Source organism: Buceros rhinoceros, unplaced genomic scaffold, assembly GCF_000710305.1.
Source record: "Buceros rhinoceros silvestris isolate BGI_N320 unplaced genomic scaffold, ASM71030v1 scaffold19674, whole genome shotgun sequence".
Classification (NCBI taxonomy): Eukaryota; Metazoa; Chordata; class Aves; order Bucerotiformes; family Bucerotidae; genus Buceros; species Buceros rhinoceros.
The window spans coordinates 1,000-21,156 of NW_010407884.1; the positions used below are offsets into that span (position 1 = coordinate 1,000).

Here is a 20,157-nt window from a genome sequence, read left to right on the forward strand (position 1 = left end):
TTATATAGAGGATTGGTTTATTTTCCTTACTGTTCCTTCTCTGTTTTTTGTTCTTAAATGTCATTTTAAACCAGTGTAGCTACTGAAATGAAAACGTCCTTCTCAGTAGCACATACGTAATTTTGGCAATACTGACTGGTCAAATCTCCAGACAAAGGTTGCAACTAAAACTGCAGCCATTGCACCTTACTCTCTCTAATGGCTAATTTTCAACTCTGCTGCTGTATGCTGACACAGAGGCTTTAAGAAACAGCACTGTGATGTGCCGTGATAAGATGATTCACCACTGCCAGAAGGAGCAGTATCTGTCGTCCTGGCCTCGGATCTCTTTCTTTAGAGTCCTAATGACTGTGCTCAGCCAGCTTGACTTGCTAAACTGACAGAAATCAAATCTAGCAAAATCAATACGCATCTGTTCAGGGTTAGCAAATTACACGAGCATTGTGGCAGGCTCGGTGACTGCGAAAAGAAGATGGAGGGCAGAAGTGTTCTGGGTGATGAGAAGGAAGAGGAAAGGAAAAAACCCGACCTGTTTCCCTTGGCAGTAGATTTACTTTCGTATGGAACTTTATTTTGGGGAAGTGGAAGAGTTATTTTTAGCTCAGGTTGGTTACACGGTCAAATTCACTGTACTCGTACTTGAGGGGGATATGCTGTTAAAAGAAGGTAGCTTAGTATCTTAGTGTCGCTGCCAGAACTCTAGTATGGTCCAGCTGTGACTTTTACGATTCTTTCAGAAGCAACTGATTTCGAGAATCCCTATTCCCACTCTAAATCTCATTTTTTCTAGAGTCAAAGTTTATCACAACATGCAGCTATTAATTCAATTTAAATTGGATTTGTGTAACGGTCTAGCTGGTTTTGATGGGTTTGGAGGCTGGTTGTTCATTAAATTTTGCAGATCTGTGTATTAAGGTAGTGGTCACCTGTGCTGGAAATGAGTGGCTGGTGATGAAACTGCAAGAAGAAAACAATGGTCCTCTTAAACTGCAACGTGTTAAAAAGAGTGCTAATGTAGAACTAGAGCTTAAAACATTTTGCCTGAAAAAATCTTGAAAAATTGTTCTCTAGTAAGGAATTACAAAGTCTGATCACTTTCTGCTTCTAAAGAAATGAGTAATTGTAGTTGGAGTAGCCTAGAGTGAATAATTTATAATTAGTGTGTGCTATTGCTCCTAAATATTTAAAGACCTTGAACTTCTTGCTTTTTAGAACGAATATGCATGAACGAGTGAACAGAACAGAGAGGCAGTTTAAATCTCTGCCACCTAAACAACAGAGTCTTCTGCCTCAGTACCTCCCTCACCTTGACAAGATTCGGAAGTGCATTGACCATAATCAAGAAATACTGCAGACCATTGTCAATGACTGCGTTCATATGTTTGAAAATAAAGAATATGGAGAAGACGTATGTTAAAACGGACTTTTTCATACTCCAAAATTAAGTTCTGTATGCTTTGGGGATTCTCTGCCTTTGTTTTTCACACCTTTAGTCCTCCAGCTTTCTTTCCTTTTGCCTTCCTTATTTTCTTTTTTCTTACTCTTGTCTTTCACAACTCGTAGAACTGATGTTTAATAAAACTACTTGTTAGTCTTTGTAGTTACACTTAAGAAAACTAATTGAAAAACTGGTAAATGACTGGTATCACTTACTGTAAAAAATCAGTTTACCATTTACCGTAAATGGTATTGTCTATCTTGCTGTAGATTATTACATGTTATGGCATTCTAAAACAGTTAATTTTTAGATAGACCACGTATTTTTAATGCTTTCATCTGTAAAAAGTTTTTCACTGCTTACCTGCTATTTTCACTGTGGCATTTCTGTGAAAAAAGTTGCACTAAGACTGAAAAGACTGGCAGAGATGAAAACTGAAGTCCTTTTTTGGTATTTGCAGGCAAAGTACAGTAATGGGCAGCTCTAATGTGAGCTTCTCAGTGTTGCATCATCAGTACTTAAGGGTAAGCAGTTCAGCCTCTGCATTAGCTCAGCCCCGGTCCCTTCCTAAATAAGTACTGGCAGTTATGCTATGCCATACTATGTATTGGGTTTTTTGATGTGGAACCTGGTCTTTTGGGTGCTTGGGTGCTGAACTGAGAGCTAAACTCTCTTTAGGATTCTAGGTTGGATTTCATCCCTGTTCCCAGGAGTGAAGGGCGAGTGCTTTGTCGGCTAAAAATCCCAGCAGCCCTTTTAGCAAGACATTTGTCTGTTTATAATTTACTTTTTTTTTCCCCAAGACTGAAGATACTTGGTGCATTTTTTACTAACTTTTGCCCCCTCCACTTTAATCAGGGAAGAGGGAAGATTACACCGGCTTCAACATTTGACATGGATAAATTAAAATCCACTTTGAAACAATTCGTGAGAGACTGGAGTGAAGAGGGAAAGCCCGAGAGAGATTCCTGCTACCAGCCAATCATTAATGAAATTGTAAAGAACTTCCCGAAAGAAAGATGGTAATAGTGTTTTAAGACTTACTTTTACGTGGGCATGCACTGTTACACAAATCTTAACGTAAGTTTTTATGCAGAAATTAATGAAAAGCTTGGATTTATAACTACAGAAGTTACTGTGAATGAAGTGGAATTTATTTTTGGATCTAGAAGTGTTTCTTTCTAATACAAGCTGTTGAAAACCAACATAATGATAAAAATCACAAAGGAATCGTAGGTAAACCAGAAGTTGAGTATGTTGGTTTGTTTGTTGCTTTTTTTTTTTTTTTTTTTTTTTTTGGCTTCCAGGTTTTTTTTTTTCTTTTAACAAGAAATTTGGTTTTTGGTTGTTTTTTTTTTTTTTTTTTTTTTTTTTTTTGGAACAGCTTGATGTAATGTGGTGTTGGTTAACTTTTCAAGTAAGACTCCTCAGGACATTGTGAAGTTAACTCAGTTGTGCTCAGTGAAGTAAATTTTTCAGGTTAGCAGATTCTTGCAGTACATCTACTGCAGTTAAAGAGAAAAAACCTTGTGACAGCAGCAAATGTAAGTGTTGCCTTTCATGGTGGAAGAAGGAATCTGGGAAGAAGATGAAACCTCTAGCGCAGTTTTATTGCACTAAGAATTCAAACTGCAAATACTTATTTCTAGGCTTGGTTTCAGGGAGGTGTTAAGTCTTAGAGAAGCTTTGCTGCATATGTGAGGGTAGCTTTGTAACTGCTGGCTTGTTGACAGCACCAAAATAGTCATAGGTGCGGGGGTTTTTTAGGTAACTTCAAGTAGAAGTGTACTGGAAGAATCTCAGAAGATACTACTGCTTTAAGAATTCCATGTTTAATGGTTCTGCCATTTAGTCAGCTGAGTCATAATAAAGTACATTTCAGTTTAAACTAACACTCTTACAATGGGAAAATTTGTGAACTTTGTACTCATAAATGTAAAGGATCAGAACTTCGGTTTGACATAGCTGGTTTGTATAATGGGTTTTCTTCTTTCAGTTACTGCTAATAATGCACTTGTACTAATTTTCATTAGTAAAGACTGTTAGTGGTGGCAGACACTGGCATGGACATTCTCGTTGGTTTCTCTTTTGCCTTGGGCTAACATCTCAAGGTGGATGTGCCATTAAAAATGTTTTCTCTGACGGTAGACTTTCTGCAATGTTTTTAGTGCTAATAGCGCATAATACTATTATTAAATAGAAATTAAATACTACAGGTTCCCTGATGTACCTATGATGTGCACATCTGTAGGAAAAGTCATATTTAGTTTTTAAAGTAATCATTCTAATCTTCAAGATAGTTCCCCTTTTTCTCTTTGTGATCACTTTTAAAGCATTTTGGTTATGGGAGATGTAACTTACGTCAAATCTTAAGGGCTATATGACTGAAGTTGAAAAGTCTTGACTTTTACATTTGCCAGCAATGAACTCTATTTCAAAACCTCCTGTTGGTATTAGGAAGCAACATTTGGTAACAGATCAGGTGAATCTGAAGTTGAAAGCTTTGTGCTTCTTTACCAGGAATTCTACTTGTCTGTTATTGTCAAACGCAACTAATGTGATAGTGCTTTTGTCCTTGTGGTGATTGCTCTGAAATACTAGATGGGTGGCTTTTGTCTCCACAGAAATCTCAAAATATCACTGATCAAACTGATCTCCACTACAAATATGAGCATGTCAAATTAAACATTTTTTTAATATGAAATATTTATTACTACATAGCTATTTAAATATTTAATCTTAAAGATCATTATGGAGCTGTCACAGCCCTTAGGTAAAACCTTTTCTCTGTTCATATATTAATTACTATCATCTTGTTAATTACTGTTGTCAGCTTGCTCTTTCTCCTAGTGACTGGAGGCTCTCCTGCTCAGGTGTGTTTACCTCTTTGAGGCGACAAGCAGAGTGGTTCAGAAGGGCCTGTTCTCTTTGTATTAGCAGGCTTAACTGACAGTGCCACCTCACCCTTGTGCGAGAAGTAACTTTTGTGGCAGGACAGGCTGGTTGGTCAATCTGGTTCCTTTATAGTGTCTTGGAGGGAAGCTGTTGTTTCAGTGTGAAGGGATGGACAAGACCTGAACTGAGTGTAGTGGAGTTATTGGCTGTGGTGTATATTGGATGCAAAGTCCCATTTCCTCCAGAAGGGACTAGCTGTGGGCCGCTAATGCCAGAAAACAGCCTGTAGATGGAACCTCAGAGTGCAGCATTGCATTTGTTCAGAGTTCTTTTTTTTTAGCATGGAGTGATGAAGTCTCCTGAGATGATGAAACTGAAATGCTAGAGAAAAAGTGGTGTTGGCACTGGGTGAAGAAAACAGCTTTGTCTAGATGTATTTTGCTTTGAAAAAGGAGGGAAATACATACTTTAAGAACTGTCAGTACACCTTTAAATTAAAAACTGTTACCTTTTACTTCTTAACGGTTTCCATGGAACTGTATATTCAGTTTCTAGAGTAATACTATTTGTTATGTTATTGAGTACATGCATTGGAATCATGTGGAAAAGGACTTTAAATTTTTGAAAGTATTTGAGTATGTTATGCTTCATGAGTGAACATGTCTTGTTGCTCTTTTTTGCAAGACTCGCCTGTATTGGTTCAGTTGGTGTGCAAAGAACAGGGGAAGTGCTCTGTATGATTACTTTTCTGGGAAACAAAAGAGATACAAGTAATGACTGAAAGCCACTGTAAATTAGAACAGTAATTAGCACTTGCTTGCAAGTAAATGCTACTGTTATCTTGTTTTTCAGTCCAGTCTTCTGACTAGACTGTCATCTAAAAATAAATTGGCAAAAGCTGTTTCTGCTTCCCACTCCTCTTCAGAAATAATTCCTTCTACCTGCTTAGCATCTTAACACAGAATCTGCTAGCAGGATAAACAAAGCAGTTTTAAGGCAAGTCCAATGAGATAAGTCTTCCTGAAGAACTGATGGTTTTCCTGAATTCTTTATGTTGGAATTTAATTGTATTTTAGTTCACAGGTTCTCAGTGAAGCTGTTTATATTTCTTAAGATTTCTTGGATCTGAATGAACCGTGTTCACTGTGCGTAAACCTTGGGTTATTGTCAGTTATAACAGGTTTGGTTTTTCTGTCTTTGCTACTGCTGCAATTACATATCCCCCAAAGGAAAGCAGTTTTCTCTAGCCTCCTAAATTATCTTATGACTTTAGCCATTAAAAAAACCCAACCAACCAAACAAGAGTTTCTGTGCAAGTGAAATTTTTTAGCTGTTTAGTGACTGAAAAATTAGCACAATATAGTGCATTGGATGCTCCTATTATCACTGGTTATACCTTATTTTTTAAAAAAATTAACCAATAGTTTGTCACTAGCAATTTTTTTAAATCTTGAAAAGCAAAAGGTGCTTGAGCATTTTTTTTGATAGCAGCACAACATCAACCTGTTATGCAGTAAGTTTACCATATACCTAATTTCTCTGATTATGGATTTTTAAAAAAAAGTTCTTAAACCAAGTGTCGATGCTAGTGGACTCAGATTTATCTGATTGTATTGTATTGTGTTAGCTGTACACCGTATGTTCAAACAAATTTGCTGGCCAGCACCAGTCTGTAGTAGCTCAATGAAGAGGATAGATAGAAATTAAAAGTGCTAACAAGTTTCCAGACAGACTTTGATCCCTTAATAAAGGTGCAAAGGAGAGTGCAGTTAAAATCAACTTATTTTCTAAGAGAGAATTGGAAGAACTAGTTCAGAGATACAAAGCTTTATACTGAGAACAAAAAGATAGACAATTACAAGCAATTTAAAATCGACTTACTTGACTGTTAGAGGCTTTATCTTGGTTTAGGATTAATAAAGGTGCAGATTTCAAAATGTGATTACACTGACATAGCTATTAAGTGATTAGATTGTTTTGAGAAGAGAGTCTTTTCTAATCAATGTATAATAATCTTGGAAATCATTTAAGGCTTGTAATTCACATGAGGGGGCCAAAATCTGTGTGGAGCTAGTCTAAATATTTCATAAAGTTAAATTGTAAGGAAAAAATGGGTTAGGTTAGAAATACATTTGGAATGACAGTGTATCACTACAAAAAGGAAAAGCTGTAAGATCGAGGTTTTTCTAGCTTCTCCCAGAAAGTGAATTTTTTTCCTGCTTCTTCTGGGTTCCATTTTCAAAAATTTGATCTTGAAAAAGTAGTTTTCCCCTGAATTAATCTTTCTTTTTTCAGTAGGATTTACTGCCTACCTTGCTTCTGTCTTTCCTGGTAGAATAGGGTTAAGGACAACCGATGCTTCACAGGAGTGCTCTTAAGTAACGGCAAAGTCTTTATTTCCTGCTTCTCGTTAATCACAAAACAAAGAATCTGAAAACCTAATGGAATGGTAATAAGTATCAGGAATGAGAAGAAGTTTGATTTTCCGTTTGGGAGGCCTTAGTAATTAGATGATTAAGCCATAAACCAAAAGGCACTGTTAAAACTACTTTGTTGGTTTATGTAGCCTTTAGAAAAGAACAATGCTTTCTTTTGTTTCTGGGTAATAGTCTTCAGAAAGTTACTACTTTTCAGAATATACATAACTCCTTCACTCATCTTCATGCTTATACAGCATACTGACTTTTGAATCCTTTTTGGTGTCCTGAATTTTTACGTAGTCAAAGGCTTCGCATTTTGCTTCCTTTCATCCGTCATATGTTTGGAAGTGCTGATTGCAGCTTCCTTCATTTAGTTGCATATAAATTGATACATGTATATTTTGTCTTGGAAGGTGGCATGGAGAAGGGAGGATAGTCCGAGTGTTCACGCTTGTTTTCGTGTTATATGAAGTGATGAAGTCTTGTTCACAAATGAAAACTGAAAAACTGTTTCTGGTCGGATTAAGTATCTTCCCAGTTTAGCATGGGAGTAGTTTTTATGAGTGAAGGTTAGACTCCATTGTAACGGAAGTCTAATGGTTAGAATATTTATATACTGTCTTTTCTGCCTGAAGGGGTAGAAGATTTTGAGGTTCTTAGTTGCTGAACTTGGAAGATGGGAGAGGATTTTCTAGATAGCTCAGTAAACACACACTACTGGATGTCTTCTGTTTGTCTTTGCCTTCATGCCTAGTTATGGGAAGTAAAGCGTTAGAGAATTGCAGTGAACTTTGATATAGAAAGTCATATGTCCCTTAATGAGCTTTAGCAGAATAGGTGGACAGCATATAAAACCACAGTTGCTGAGAAGTTTCATAAGCTGATGAACAATTCAAACTGTAAAAACCTTAGTAAAGTGCAGGTTGTGTTTCTGATGTCAAAATACTTGTATGTATTTCATCCCATGTAACAGAGACTTCTACAATATTTACTAGTCATCGGTGGGCCTCAGAAAAATACATGGTGCTATATGATAATGTCCTTTCTTCAATTCACTTGAGACTTTTAGCTTGATAACTGTAAAAGTTTTTGGAAGAAAATGTTTTGTAATTATGCTCTGTATCTGAATGAGGGTTGTTTATGTTCTTTTGAGACATTTCTGTGAATTATTTTGACTGTACAATTAACCAATCCTATCAGAACTGGTTCAGTTTGCATTTAAAAAGTAAAGTCATACTGGAAGTACATTATATATAATATCTAAGTATATAGGGGAGAAAATGTTTGACTGGACCTCTGTAAGTTTTGTTAAGAGGTATCAGATAAAGACTTAACTATTATTTTTGTTCTGTTGCAGGGATTTCTCCAAAGTTAATATCCTGGTACCTGGTGCTGGGCTAGGTAGATTGGCGTGGGAAATAGCTATGCTCGGTTATGCTTGCCAAGGAAATGAATGGAGCCTCTTTATGCTCTTTTCTTCTAACTTTGTACTCAACAGGTACATAGCTTATGTTTTACTTGCTGACTGAAACTTAGGGAGGCAAAATTATAAATGAGAAAACTTTATTAAATAAAACTGAAAAGTATACGTATGTAAATCCTAACACCGGATACACATAAGCACTTTTTAGAATGTTTTCATTATTAAAATAAAATCAGTGGGGTAAATGGGAGAGGGAAGCAATGTATCTGAGTCATTAAAATCATAGCAGAAAGAAAGGCCTTTAAATTATGAGACTTGAAATCTCTAGACTGTACCACAGAATTTCTGCATAATCTCATAGAGGTTTTATGATTTATTTCACATCTGTTTCTGTAAAAAATGCACACCTATCTCACTGGTGTCAAATACAGACTAGTTACTATTTGCATGGTGCTTTGCATTGATTGGTAACAGAGGAAACCTATTAAAGTGTTACATTCTGTACTAAAACTTTAGGTCTTGTTTGCCATGAAATATGACTAAAGCATGCTGAACCACTTCTTAAGTGGCTAAAATAACATAGTTAATAATTCTATTGTTACGCTAAGGTGCTAAATCTGAATGTAGTAAATTTCATTTTATAGGTTTAACTTAGAGTGACAAATCTGTGTTTCATATTCTGTTTCTTGCATTGGAAATTACTGTTTTCATAATGAACGTCTTGAGAGGATTGAAGGCAGCAAATGCAACTGTTCTTTTAAGAAACAGGTTGGGAAGACTGCAGGTGGGCAAGTATGAAAGAGGTCTGGGGGAGATGCTTTGTTTTTTGAGAGAGTTGGTGCCAACTTCAAAGAGGCAGAATTTACCAATTCATTCTTCAGTCTGAAAGGATACACCTTTGCTGAAAACATCCTGAACTGTTGGCTTGTATTCTATGTTATCAGAATGTTTTGGAGTCCTGTTTGTAGTCTGTCCACAGCAGACGGTGATCATCTTAAATTTGTCATAGCTTACTGTTCAAAAACAAGGAGGGGAAAACACTGCTGCATGTGTACTTAAAATAGTAGTGGTCAACAAGATGAAAATAGCTATTTGCTAGAGGGGTTTTTGTTCTTACATTATTCTTAAATGACTCTCATATGGTGGTGAAATAGCATATTACAGTTGAGCTGATCTAATGCAGCTACTGAAAGGCTGTCACATTCTTCTTATCTGTAGCTATACGGCCCTGCTGGCTCTTGATGATCTTTGGAACTTCTGAAATTATTATATAAAGCAGTATAGAATTACTCATTTCCCGTGTTTGTGAGCACAGATCAGCTATCATAGTGGTTCAAATCTGAAAACAAATGTCATCCCTACCTACCTCTGATGACAGGTTTGTGATCTTCCTTAAATAATGAGACTTTGGCCTATATGTGGAATTCTTCCGTAGATCATGCTTGGCTTATGATCAAAATCATTCCTAGCATCTAATGCTCATGTAATGTTTCATACTTTTATAAGATACTTAGCAAAGAGGTGTCTATGCATTAGACTTGCTAACAGTATTTGATTTTAGTTAGCAAAATTGAGCGTTGCTCAGCTGCTGTAATCTTCGTCTTCGCTGGGCAAGTTACCGGTTACAAGTTTCCTTGTTAGAATGGAAGAAGATACTGCTAATCTGTCTCTGAATTTCAGTCAATTCATTTAAGTCCAAGCATTCCTTTCTGCCAGATTTAACTGTGGGCTTGGGATGTCTGTTAAGAAGGTTCTAGGGACTTCTGGGATTTTTCACTTAAGTTTTAAGTTACTGTTCCCGGGTAGCCTTGGACCTGTTTGCTTTCCTGGAACTGGAAGAAACAGTCATGATCAGTATGAGCTGAAGTTAAGGGAGAGTGGTAAGAAAGGATTTTGTGAATTAGTTTTTAATTACAGTCTCCATGTAATTGGTTTTTGTTTTCAGTTGATAAAAGCATGAGGCTTCTGCTAATGTGTGCTTATAGCGTGGATATACCTTCGTTCTCTGACCTTGGTTTGCTTCTAGGTAGGCAAAAGTATTGTCCTGTTTAAGTCAACTACTGCAGTGGGCTCCTAGATGTACAGTGACTTAAGTCTTCTGAATACAAAGCGGTATCTTGTGATTTTTACACATGTAAAAAAAACTTCTCGTAAATTGTGAACTTTTGTTACTGTGGATAAAGTTGCGTGGTACATAGAGAGTGCTACAAGGCATAACTCTGGTCAGTGTAAGTATTTGAAGTTAATTAGAGTGCATTATTGTATTAAGGAGGCTCATTTGAAAATAAAGTGACCCTGGAGTAGTTAAGCTGCAATGGCTCCAAGGCTGCTGCAGTCATTGTATAGGAAATTGTGCTTTTTCATGGATAAGGTACTTATTGCTAGTATATTCTTCAGGTGTTTACGTGAGTTCTGGATATAACAACATGGTAGAAGTGATCATGGGTGATGTATAGATCCACTTCTTTTCTTACATATTTTGGAAGAGCAAAAACTGTGAAAAGTATTATCTGTTTTATTGTCTCTGGAAAGCATTCCAAAATTTTCAGGTAGTCTAGAGCCACAGGACACATTACTCCCCTTTTGACATCTGTCAGGAGGGGAAATAACAGTGAGGTGGTATCTATGTGGAGGAGACAGGAGCAGTTGCTTGTTGACTTGCTGCTTTCTGCAGCTAGAAATTTAGAGCACAGGGTCTGTAATCTTGGTCAAGCAGCCCTTCAGTAGCAGCAGTCCTACTTAAGAATATTGGGAAGTTCAGTTGAAGTAATATAAAATCACTTTGTACACAAGTTAGAGTAGGGTTAGTTTAAAAAAAATTATTTAATACCAGAAGAATTCATGCTAATAATTGGCTAATCTTACCTAAAATTACATTCTTTCCAGAACGTAAAACTTGACATTTTGAGAAGGTTGCTTAATTGCATTTGTAGCATGTCCATGAATGTCCTAGGATGAAAACAGTTAAGCATTTAAGTCAGTGGTCAGAAATAAGATTTGTCCTATCTATCTTTTGTAGTACTGTCTTTTGAACTGTTGAGCAGTAAATTCTCTGCACCTGTGGAAATTAGTGAAGTGCATCATGCTTACTTCAAGATGTTAGATTCTTGTAACAACTTACATCATACAGCTTTTATTGGAGGGATGGAATTGTAAAGGACTGCAGTACTTAGATTTGAAGTACAAATTATGGAACCTGGGAAGAGAGGATTTCAAGCTTGAATATGGAGAGGGATCGGTCTTTTATATTAAATTGGGAATTTCCTTTGGATCTGTTTGAAAGTAAACATGAATATACGTTGTGGTAGGGAAAAAAAACCATAGGTGTGTTGCCTTATAGCTCAGAAAAAACACCTACTTTCTAATCTACTCAGATACCTTGTTCTCTTTACCTTTTGGGGAAATTTTCATTGCTAAAGACAAGTTCTGCAGAGAATAGGAGTTGACTGGGAATGTAAGGAGAATGATAGAATGGTTAACATAGAATGGTTTGTCGTCCAGTGTCGGGGGTTTTGGGGGTTTGGTTTGGCTTTCTTTTTTGTAGTTGTTGTGATTGGTGGGTTTTTTTGGTTGATTGCTTGCTTTGTGTTCGGTTTTTGTTTTTTAACTGAAATAGAAATGCCCTTCTCGAAGAATATGATGACCATGTTATCAGGGTTTTCCCCCTGCTTTTTTTTCCTTTGACTGCATATATCTGATTGATACTTATTTATTAATTATATTTGGAGACAGTTGATGAGTGCAGTATACTGCTACTCAAACACAGGTTGGTTTTCTATCTCTTTTTTACTGATAAAATGAAATATAAATATGACATGAAGAAAGTAAGAAGTGCCATTTCTAAGACTTTACCAGAGGTATTTTTTATCCACCAACTGAAAGAGTGCATTTTCTACAACTGGTAGGTTTGTTGCAGTTTATGAAGTGTTTGATGGGACAGATGTGTCCTCTGTTGTCTCCAAAAAAAAAATGGCCTCAGTTTTTAATTACAAACTGATTTTACAGGATTATGGGAAAAGCTGCTTTTTGTACTTTAAGGCTATATTTTAACACTTTTTAAAATAAGAGTTCACTTAATTAGTCACGTCAACACACAAATTTTACTTTACAAAGACATGTTTATTTAGCGTAATTGCAACACTATGATGTTACTAACTTAAAATAATAGCTAGTGCAAAACTACTGTACTTTGCAAAATAGAATTTATTTACATATTGAAATCTAAAAATATCATTTTGGTTAGTATCTGATAAAATGCTTTTGTTTTGTTGTGCTTCGAAACACCTATGATTTTGGTTTAAAAAAATATAGAAAAGTATAAAATGAGTACAAATATTTCTGATAAACAGAATTAATGTTACTAATTTTCTTTTTTTAATAGAAAAAATAGGATCCAGAAGGCTTAGTTTTACTGAACATAGTAAATAATAGGTTTCATTAATCTTATAAAAGAATCTTGTACATTTTCTTTTCAGTGGAGAAGTAAGTTAGGGAAAAATGGTAAAAAGTAGGAAAAGAAGATTTTAAAATTAAAAAGGCAGTTCCTTCGTCATGTTAATTTGTGTGTCAGAGTAAAATTTCTTTTTTTGATCAGTTCCTAAATTGATGGGCAGTCTGAAGTGTTATGAACTAGATAACAGTTCTTGGGAAGGCATGTAGATTTTTTGCAAGAACTTTATCAGCAAAACAATGGATGTTGTTGAAAGTCTTTGATTCCTACATTTCCAAATAATAGATAAGCAGTTAGTTGAAACTGAATTGTGCTGATTTCCATGTTTTGCAGATGTTCTGAAATTAACTCATGTAAGCTTTATCCCTGGATTCATCAGTTTAGCAATAACAGAAGATCTGCTGACCAGATACGTCCAATTTATTTCCCTGATGTGGATCCTCACAGTCTTCCTTCTGGTTCAAACTTCTCTATGACAGCAGGGGATTTTCAAGAAATTTATTCCGAGTGCAGTGAGTAAATGAAAACTTCTAGGCTATCCATCTCACTGTCGTCAGAGTATTTTTTATTGGATAGTTAGTAATTACAAATAGAAGGGAACTGTGTCCACAAACATTAAGCAAAAAGTACTAGTTGTGGCAAGATTTTCTTACTCCAAGTCAGTTTTTCTTCTTGCTTATGAAAAAACGCAGACCTCTCCTTGCCTAACAGATCTTTGTTGCATAGACTCTTTCAGAATAAGACAGCATTATGGAGAAGTTTACTTGGTTTAGAAGAGTGATGTTACAAAGCGAACAATGTAACTAGTTGCTTCTCTAGGTAAAAATTAAAAATATAAGAGGGTTTTCTGTTGATTCATTTCCTGTTGTAAAAGCAAAGAAACTGTTTTAGTAGTAGCAAATTGTAAATGAAAAAGCTACATACTGACTGTCATTAGTAAATATTTCAGAGGCACATTATGGGGATAGTAATTATGAAAGATGGAGTCTTCCATCAGTACAAATAACATTTTTTTCCTTGTGATACCAGGTTAGTTGTGCTGTCCTCATTGTAGCTATGAAGTAATATTTTATGACTAACCTAATGAATTAACCTGCAGAACACTATCTTACTTAGTGCTGCTCTGTCAACCCAGACTTGATCCAGGGTCGCACTTACCCAGTTCATACGTACTCTAATAGTGTAATATATGCCTATTTAGAAGTCACTGTTTTTTCCTGTACACAGTATTGGATTATCACCCCAGACATGGATTTTCCATTTCCGCCTTTCTGACCCTATGAGACCTACAGCCTTTTTTCACTAAGATTATACAGTTATTGATTATTGTGCAGCCTGGCTTCCAGGTGTTTTCTGGTAGAAGCCTTCCTTATAGCTGCTTAATTTTCTAAAGGTTCTGTGTTACATTAGAATATCTGATACTGGCATAAATTGAGACTTCTCAGTTTTTTTATCAACAGAACTTAAAACTTTTGAAATTCCGACGGTACATGTTTATAGAAAATCAGGGAGACTCATCCTTCAAAAGGTAGACTTTGAAAGATCCTGCTTGTTTAATTAACTAGTAAAATACAGCTGGAGAAATATTTAGATACTGAATAAAATGTTTTAAAGCGATGTGATTTACAAAAATACAGTTTAGTGTACAGATCTATATTGTTCTAGATATTAACTGAGAGGCCCTAAATCACTAGGTATTTCTGTAGCTGTACTTTTAATGATTGTGGTAATGAAGTTCATAGGACAGGTAAGTAATAGCACACTTGGGCATTCATTTTTATAAAATGTGTTTATAATATTTACATTTATATTTTTACAGTATATAATATAAATATATCTCTTAAAATGTGTATGAAAAATTTTATAAAATCCATAAATAATAAATGTATATAATATATGTGTATACACGCACATATACATGTCACATGAACTCAAACTTAACCATTGTTAACATAAAACAAAATATTTTAATTACTTTTAAATGAAATTAAGGGCCTTCAACTGTTAGTTGAAGGTAATGCCAAGTGTATAAACAAATACTGGGGTAAAATGATGAACTTTTAACAGGGGTAGAAGCATTGAAACTAATCTCTGTATACTTTGCTCTTTTTATGCAGATACATGGGACTGCATAGCAACTTGCTTTTTCATAGATACAGCACATAATGTTATTGATTACATTGATACTATATGGAAAATACTGAAGCCTGGAGGAATATGGATAAATGTAGGCAAGTGTGACCAGTCTCTCTTCCTGCTAGTCCTGTTTTGTGTTTGATCACATACCAGGCATCTAGTACTTGAAAAGATTTGTGGGGATTTTGTCTGTGCTGAAAACTCTGTAGAAAACGTAGAGAAACATTTAAGGCTTGGAAATTATTTCAGATGTGTTCAGAATGTTTGCTAGTTACAGTCAAGTCACAACCCTGTGTTTTTTAAATAGAAGAGTAAATCTTTGCAGTTACTTTGCAAAACTTTCCAGGTTTTGCATTAATGCATCAAACATTCGTAATTTGAGAAATGTATTCTTTTCTTGCCATTTTTCTAAAAAAAAATAAAATAGAACTTGTTCTGTGTGTAAATACTTCCTTGCATTTTTTTCTTAATCTGTTGTCTAATTTGTACTGTGCTTCTAAGCAGAAGCTTTGGTAATGAGATTTGTGAGTGCCTTGTCTCAAAAGAAAAGAGACACTTTAAGTCTTCCATGGAGAACAAATGGCAGGAAAAACTCGGGAGTTAAAACATTTTGTATAATAGAAACTGGTCAGTCACTGGTCAGACAGTCACTACGCCAGTCCTGGCCAGTCACAGAATGCAAGCAGACCTCCTGAGTAGACTCCTGCCTTCTATTCTGTAGAGACAGCAGTGATGCTAGACTGAAAAAATTTTAAGATACAGAAAACACAATCTGATACGAAATGAGACTTCATTGTGAAATGAGACTTCATTGCTGAATAAGCTGATGAACTAATTTGTTTTGCATTGATTCTCGGATTCGTTATAGAAATCATATTCAAGTGATAGAAATATGTTCCTTTGTCTGTATTTGAATGTGTGAGTCTGGATATAAGCATTCCTTGCACTTTCAGTACATGCTTTGGATTTCTAAAACATTTTTTTGTTTTTGAGAGCTGTTTCTGTTGTATTTTTGTACTCTAGGTCCTCTTCTTTACCACTTTGAAAACTTGGGAAATGAACTTTCCATAGAATTAAGCTATGAGGATATAAAAAATGTTATCCTGCAGTATGGATTCCATATAGAGGTAAGAAGCTGTTGTACTTTGCAATGAGTAGTACTGGTATAAACCAGACAAACTGCTTTGATTAAACCCTTACCTTAAATTTAGTTAAACATAATGGCATATATACTAATAACCTCTAAGAGAATTAAATGTTTGTGTGTTACAAATTATTTGCTTTCCATGTATTTTTAAAAAGTGTATAGATGGGCCTTGAAATCTAGTGAGTATTTAGAAATGTCTTTGTTATTAAGGGAAGTGTGTATGATTCTTGTAGATAAAGTCTTTTGAAAACTGCTGCTTTTTTTCAGGTGGAGAAAGAATCTGTACTGTCAACTTACACTGTGAACGAACTCTCCATGATGAAATACTACTATGAATGTGTGTTGTTTGTTGTGAGAAAACCAGAATAGAAGTGGTCTGAATATTTTAATCAGGAAGAAAAAAACTTGGCTTTAAAGCTAAAAATGAGAATAAAATGGACTGGATGGTGTCTGGACACAACCTCAAATCAGTGGTGCCTTCTTATTCCTAATAGGATTTAGATAGTGTCTATTTTCTTAATATCTCTGTTGCTGTTTAGACATGTACTATGCCCGGCATATTTGTGATGTACTTGTGAAAATGGAGGAGGAAGTGTTCACAAACACTTTGTGCTTTGAGATGCATTAAAAATAAAAGCAAAATGTTTTCCTGAGAATAAAATTTAATGTTTGCTATAACTAGGCTAAGTCTCCACATATGTTGCCTCATTTTTAATAGATTTATAAGGATTTTCTTTTTTCTACTTTCTGATGTTAGGGATAGATAGAGGTCTTTATTGTACTAGCTGTGTCACCTTTACAGAAGTATTTCTACACATATACCTAAAGTCTGAAGTGGTTGGAAGGTGATAAAAATATTCTTGATAGATAAAATGTCTGTAAGAACTGTTAAAGCATTTTGTGTGGAACAGAGATGAAGTAAGATTATTATACAAATTCTTATCTTTGATTGTACCACTTAACAAACAGAACCTGTGGGCAATTTTAAATGCTTTGTGAAAGCAGAGTACTGAATGAAGCACATCACACAGAAGAAGTATGTTAACCTCAGGTCAGGACTAACACCAATTTTTATTAATATCTTAGTGTTGAAACCGAAATATATTAGATGATTTGCTGTCTTAAAATAAATGGATTTTGAGTCATCTGCTTACTGCTGAAGCCAAAATGGTGAAGCAGTAATTTTTTGGTAAACATAATTAACAGAAAGTCACGTTATACTTTGAGCTCTCTCCTGTTTTTAAAGTTGGTAACATAGCTGAGTTACCCATGCCATGTGCAGGTAGTGCAATGGAAAAAACCCTGTTTCTTAAGGGGTAATAAAAAAAAGTTACATGTAAATAATACGTGCTGTAACAGAATCATTTCTACCTGAGTTGGTATGTGCAGGCCAACTGGTAGACAATTTCCTTGTAACTTTAGGCACTTTACCTTTGTGACTTAGTAACTTTTTGGTTTATTATCCTAATGTTTTATTTCCTGGCAGATGTGGCTTAGTTGAATATTTAATCTGCAAATCGTGATAGTATACAAGAGGCTGAATCTTCTGTCGCTTAGAAGTATGTGAGAAAATTAGTAATCACTGTACTGAGAGGAGGTGTCATGTTAACCATTTCATTTTCACTGAATGGTAGGAGGTTGGCAGGGACCTCTAGAGATCATCCAGTGCAACCTCTCCTAGAGCAGGTTCGCCTGGAGCAGGTTGCACAGGATTGCATCCAGACAGGTTTTTAATTTCTCTAGAGAAGGAGGCTCCACAGTCTCTCTGAGCAGCCTGTTTTAGTGCTTTGTCATCCTCAAAGTAGAGGAGTTTTTCCTCATGTTTTGGTGGAACTTCCTGTGTTCCAGTTTGTGCCTGTTCCCCCTTATCCTCTCTCTGGGCACCACTGAAAAGAGTCCGGCCCCATCCCCTTGACACCTGCCCTTCAGATATTTATAAGCATTGATAAGATCCCCCTCCCAGTCTTCTCTTCTCCAGGCTAAACAAACAGTCCCAGGTCCCTCAGCCTTTCCTTGTATAAGAGATGTTCTGGTCTCTTAGTCATCTTCATACTCTCTGCAGTAGTTCCTTGTCTCTCTTGAACTGGGGAGCCCAGAATTAGACATAGTCATCTAAGTGTGAACTCACTAGGGCAGAGTAGAGGGGGAGGATAAAATCCCTCAACCTGCTGGCTGCACTTTTCTTAATGGACTCCAGGTTGCCACTGGCCTTGGCCACGAGGGCACAGCATTGGCTCATGGTTAACTTGTTCACCTGGACTGCCAGGTCCTGCTCCCCAGAGCTGTTTTCCAGCAGGTCAGCCCCTAACCTGTACTGGTCCATGAGGTTATTCCTCCTGAGGCAGAATTCTGTGCTTGGCCCTGTTGAACTTCATGAAGTTCCTCTCTGCCCAGCTGCGCTCCAGCCTGTCCACGTTTCACTGAACAGCAGTGCAGCCTTCTGGTGTGTCAGCCACCCGTTCCAGTACTGTATCATCAGCAAACTTGCTGAGAGTACGCTCTCCTTATCTAGGTCATTGATGAATGTGTTGAACAGGATTGGACCCTGTACCAACCCCTGGGGAACACCACTAGCTTCTACTAGCTATATCTTAATATATTGCTTACCTTAAGTACCATTTTCATGTATTTTCAAATTTCTTTAAAATATAAAAACATTATGATAAGGAATCAAGGTTTTTTTCATGTGTGGTCATAATGGCGCTGGACAGTAGGCTGGTTGTTTCCCATTATTTCTAATCCCTTTTTTCATGGTGATGTCCTAATCACGTCTCTTTAGTAGATTTGTTACTGGCCTTTGGATTTTTCCCCATTAAGGCCAGAAATGTGTGCCTTGTTCCTAAATCAAAAGTCTGCAGGGAGGGAAAGCTGTCTTTTTGTTTTGTTTTAAATAGTTCCAACATTGCATAAGAGAGTATGCAGCTGGGTGTATTTCAGTACTGTGCCCCTTTCTGATTAGAGTCCTTATTGAGAAGAAAGGCTTCTGGTCTACAGAAGTTTCCTATTAGAACTTTATTTAACCTAGTTGTATTTGAACTCAATCTCTTCTTCCTAAAAGTGCAGCACCAAGATTTAGTTCCAAAATGAACTGTCAAAATTGTACACTGCTCCAAGAAAAATGTGTTTAAAGCTGAAACACTGCCATTGCAACAAGCAGATTAAAAATAAAAGCCATTGCACACCTAAAAATAAAGAAAGCTGCTTTAGTTTCATTCTTGTGCTATATATTTTGAAGGACTTTGTGATTCTTTGCTTTCATTCTGATTTATTTTCTTGGACACAACGTGATTAGTATTTTACTTGATTTTCAAGCTCCTTGAAGTACAGTTAGGTGAATATCAGTTACCCTGTTGCTGAGTAGTATCTATAGGTGTAATACCGCCCTGTTTCTGCCTCCTGCCCAGTCTGTAGTTACACTTGAAGTGTGGTATGCCTGTTTTTCACAAACAGGCAAATGAATTCTTGCTTTCTTATAGAATGTCAATATCTTTCGTTCCGATGGTCTTGTTCTTTGCCACCCCACGTTGTCACAAGTGCCATTTTTTGTGTTGTTTTGGGGAAGTACATTTTTGTTTACTTATGTTGGGTATGTGATGATGTGCTTCTATTTCTAATCTAGAAAATGCCACTTTTCTCCAGTGTTCTCCTTTTAAATTATAACAGTTGCATTAAGAGTTGGAAGCAAAATAATCTTGTGGAAAGCTGTATGAGTTAGTAGTGTTTGACCTGCAGTCCTGTTTATGAGCTCTTAACATTCATCACTTGTACTTTTATGCACGGGGATAATTATGTATTATTGAATGTGATCACACTCTTCTATTTAATTGTATACTGGGGGGGGAGGGAAATGCTTACGGTGTTTTATTAGCTGAAGCCAAGACCATTAATTTGGGTTGCTATTAAACTGTACGTGTTATCGGGTGTAAAATAAAATGCTGCATAATCTCACGTGTAATATTTCTTTATATGGAGTAAGTTTGACGGGTGTCCTGTATTTATTTCTGTTTGTCTGTAGCGCACTCTAGAGGCTGTTGTTAAGGTAGGAACGGGAAGCTTCCCGTGTCTGCGTGAACATCCCCGCGATGTTCCGTGTGTCTACTGGATTCGGGTTTTTCTTGGCTATTAAAGTTTGCAATATGACGTGATCTCGATCAGGTTGGAGTTTATCCTTTGCTCTTAGGTAAGGCTCGGGTTTTGGCTGCTTTTTCCCGCCGCTGACACGTAGCGTCTCAGCGCCCCGGAGGGCCG

General features: G+C 36.3%; 1 protein-coding gene across 1 annotated transcript; it reads left to right on the forward strand.

Moving 5' to 3' along the window:
- Positions 1-1,197: 1,197 nt before the first annotated feature.
- On the forward strand, positions 1,198-16,667 carry LOC104488310 (chromosome unknown open reading frame, human C9orf41). Its single transcript, XM_010134677.1, has 7 exons — positions 1,198-1,408; positions 2,297-2,460; positions 8,111-8,251; positions 12,960-13,138; positions 14,744-14,857; positions 15,786-15,889; positions 16,177-16,667. The coding sequence occupies exons 1-7, from the start codon at positions 1,220-1,222 to the stop codon at positions 16,276-16,278; spliced, it is 993 nt and encodes a 330-aa protein (XP_010132979.1). The 5' UTR covers positions 1,198-1,219; the 3' UTR covers positions 16,279-16,667.
- The last annotated feature ends 3,490 nt before the right edge of the window (positions 16,668-20,157 follow it).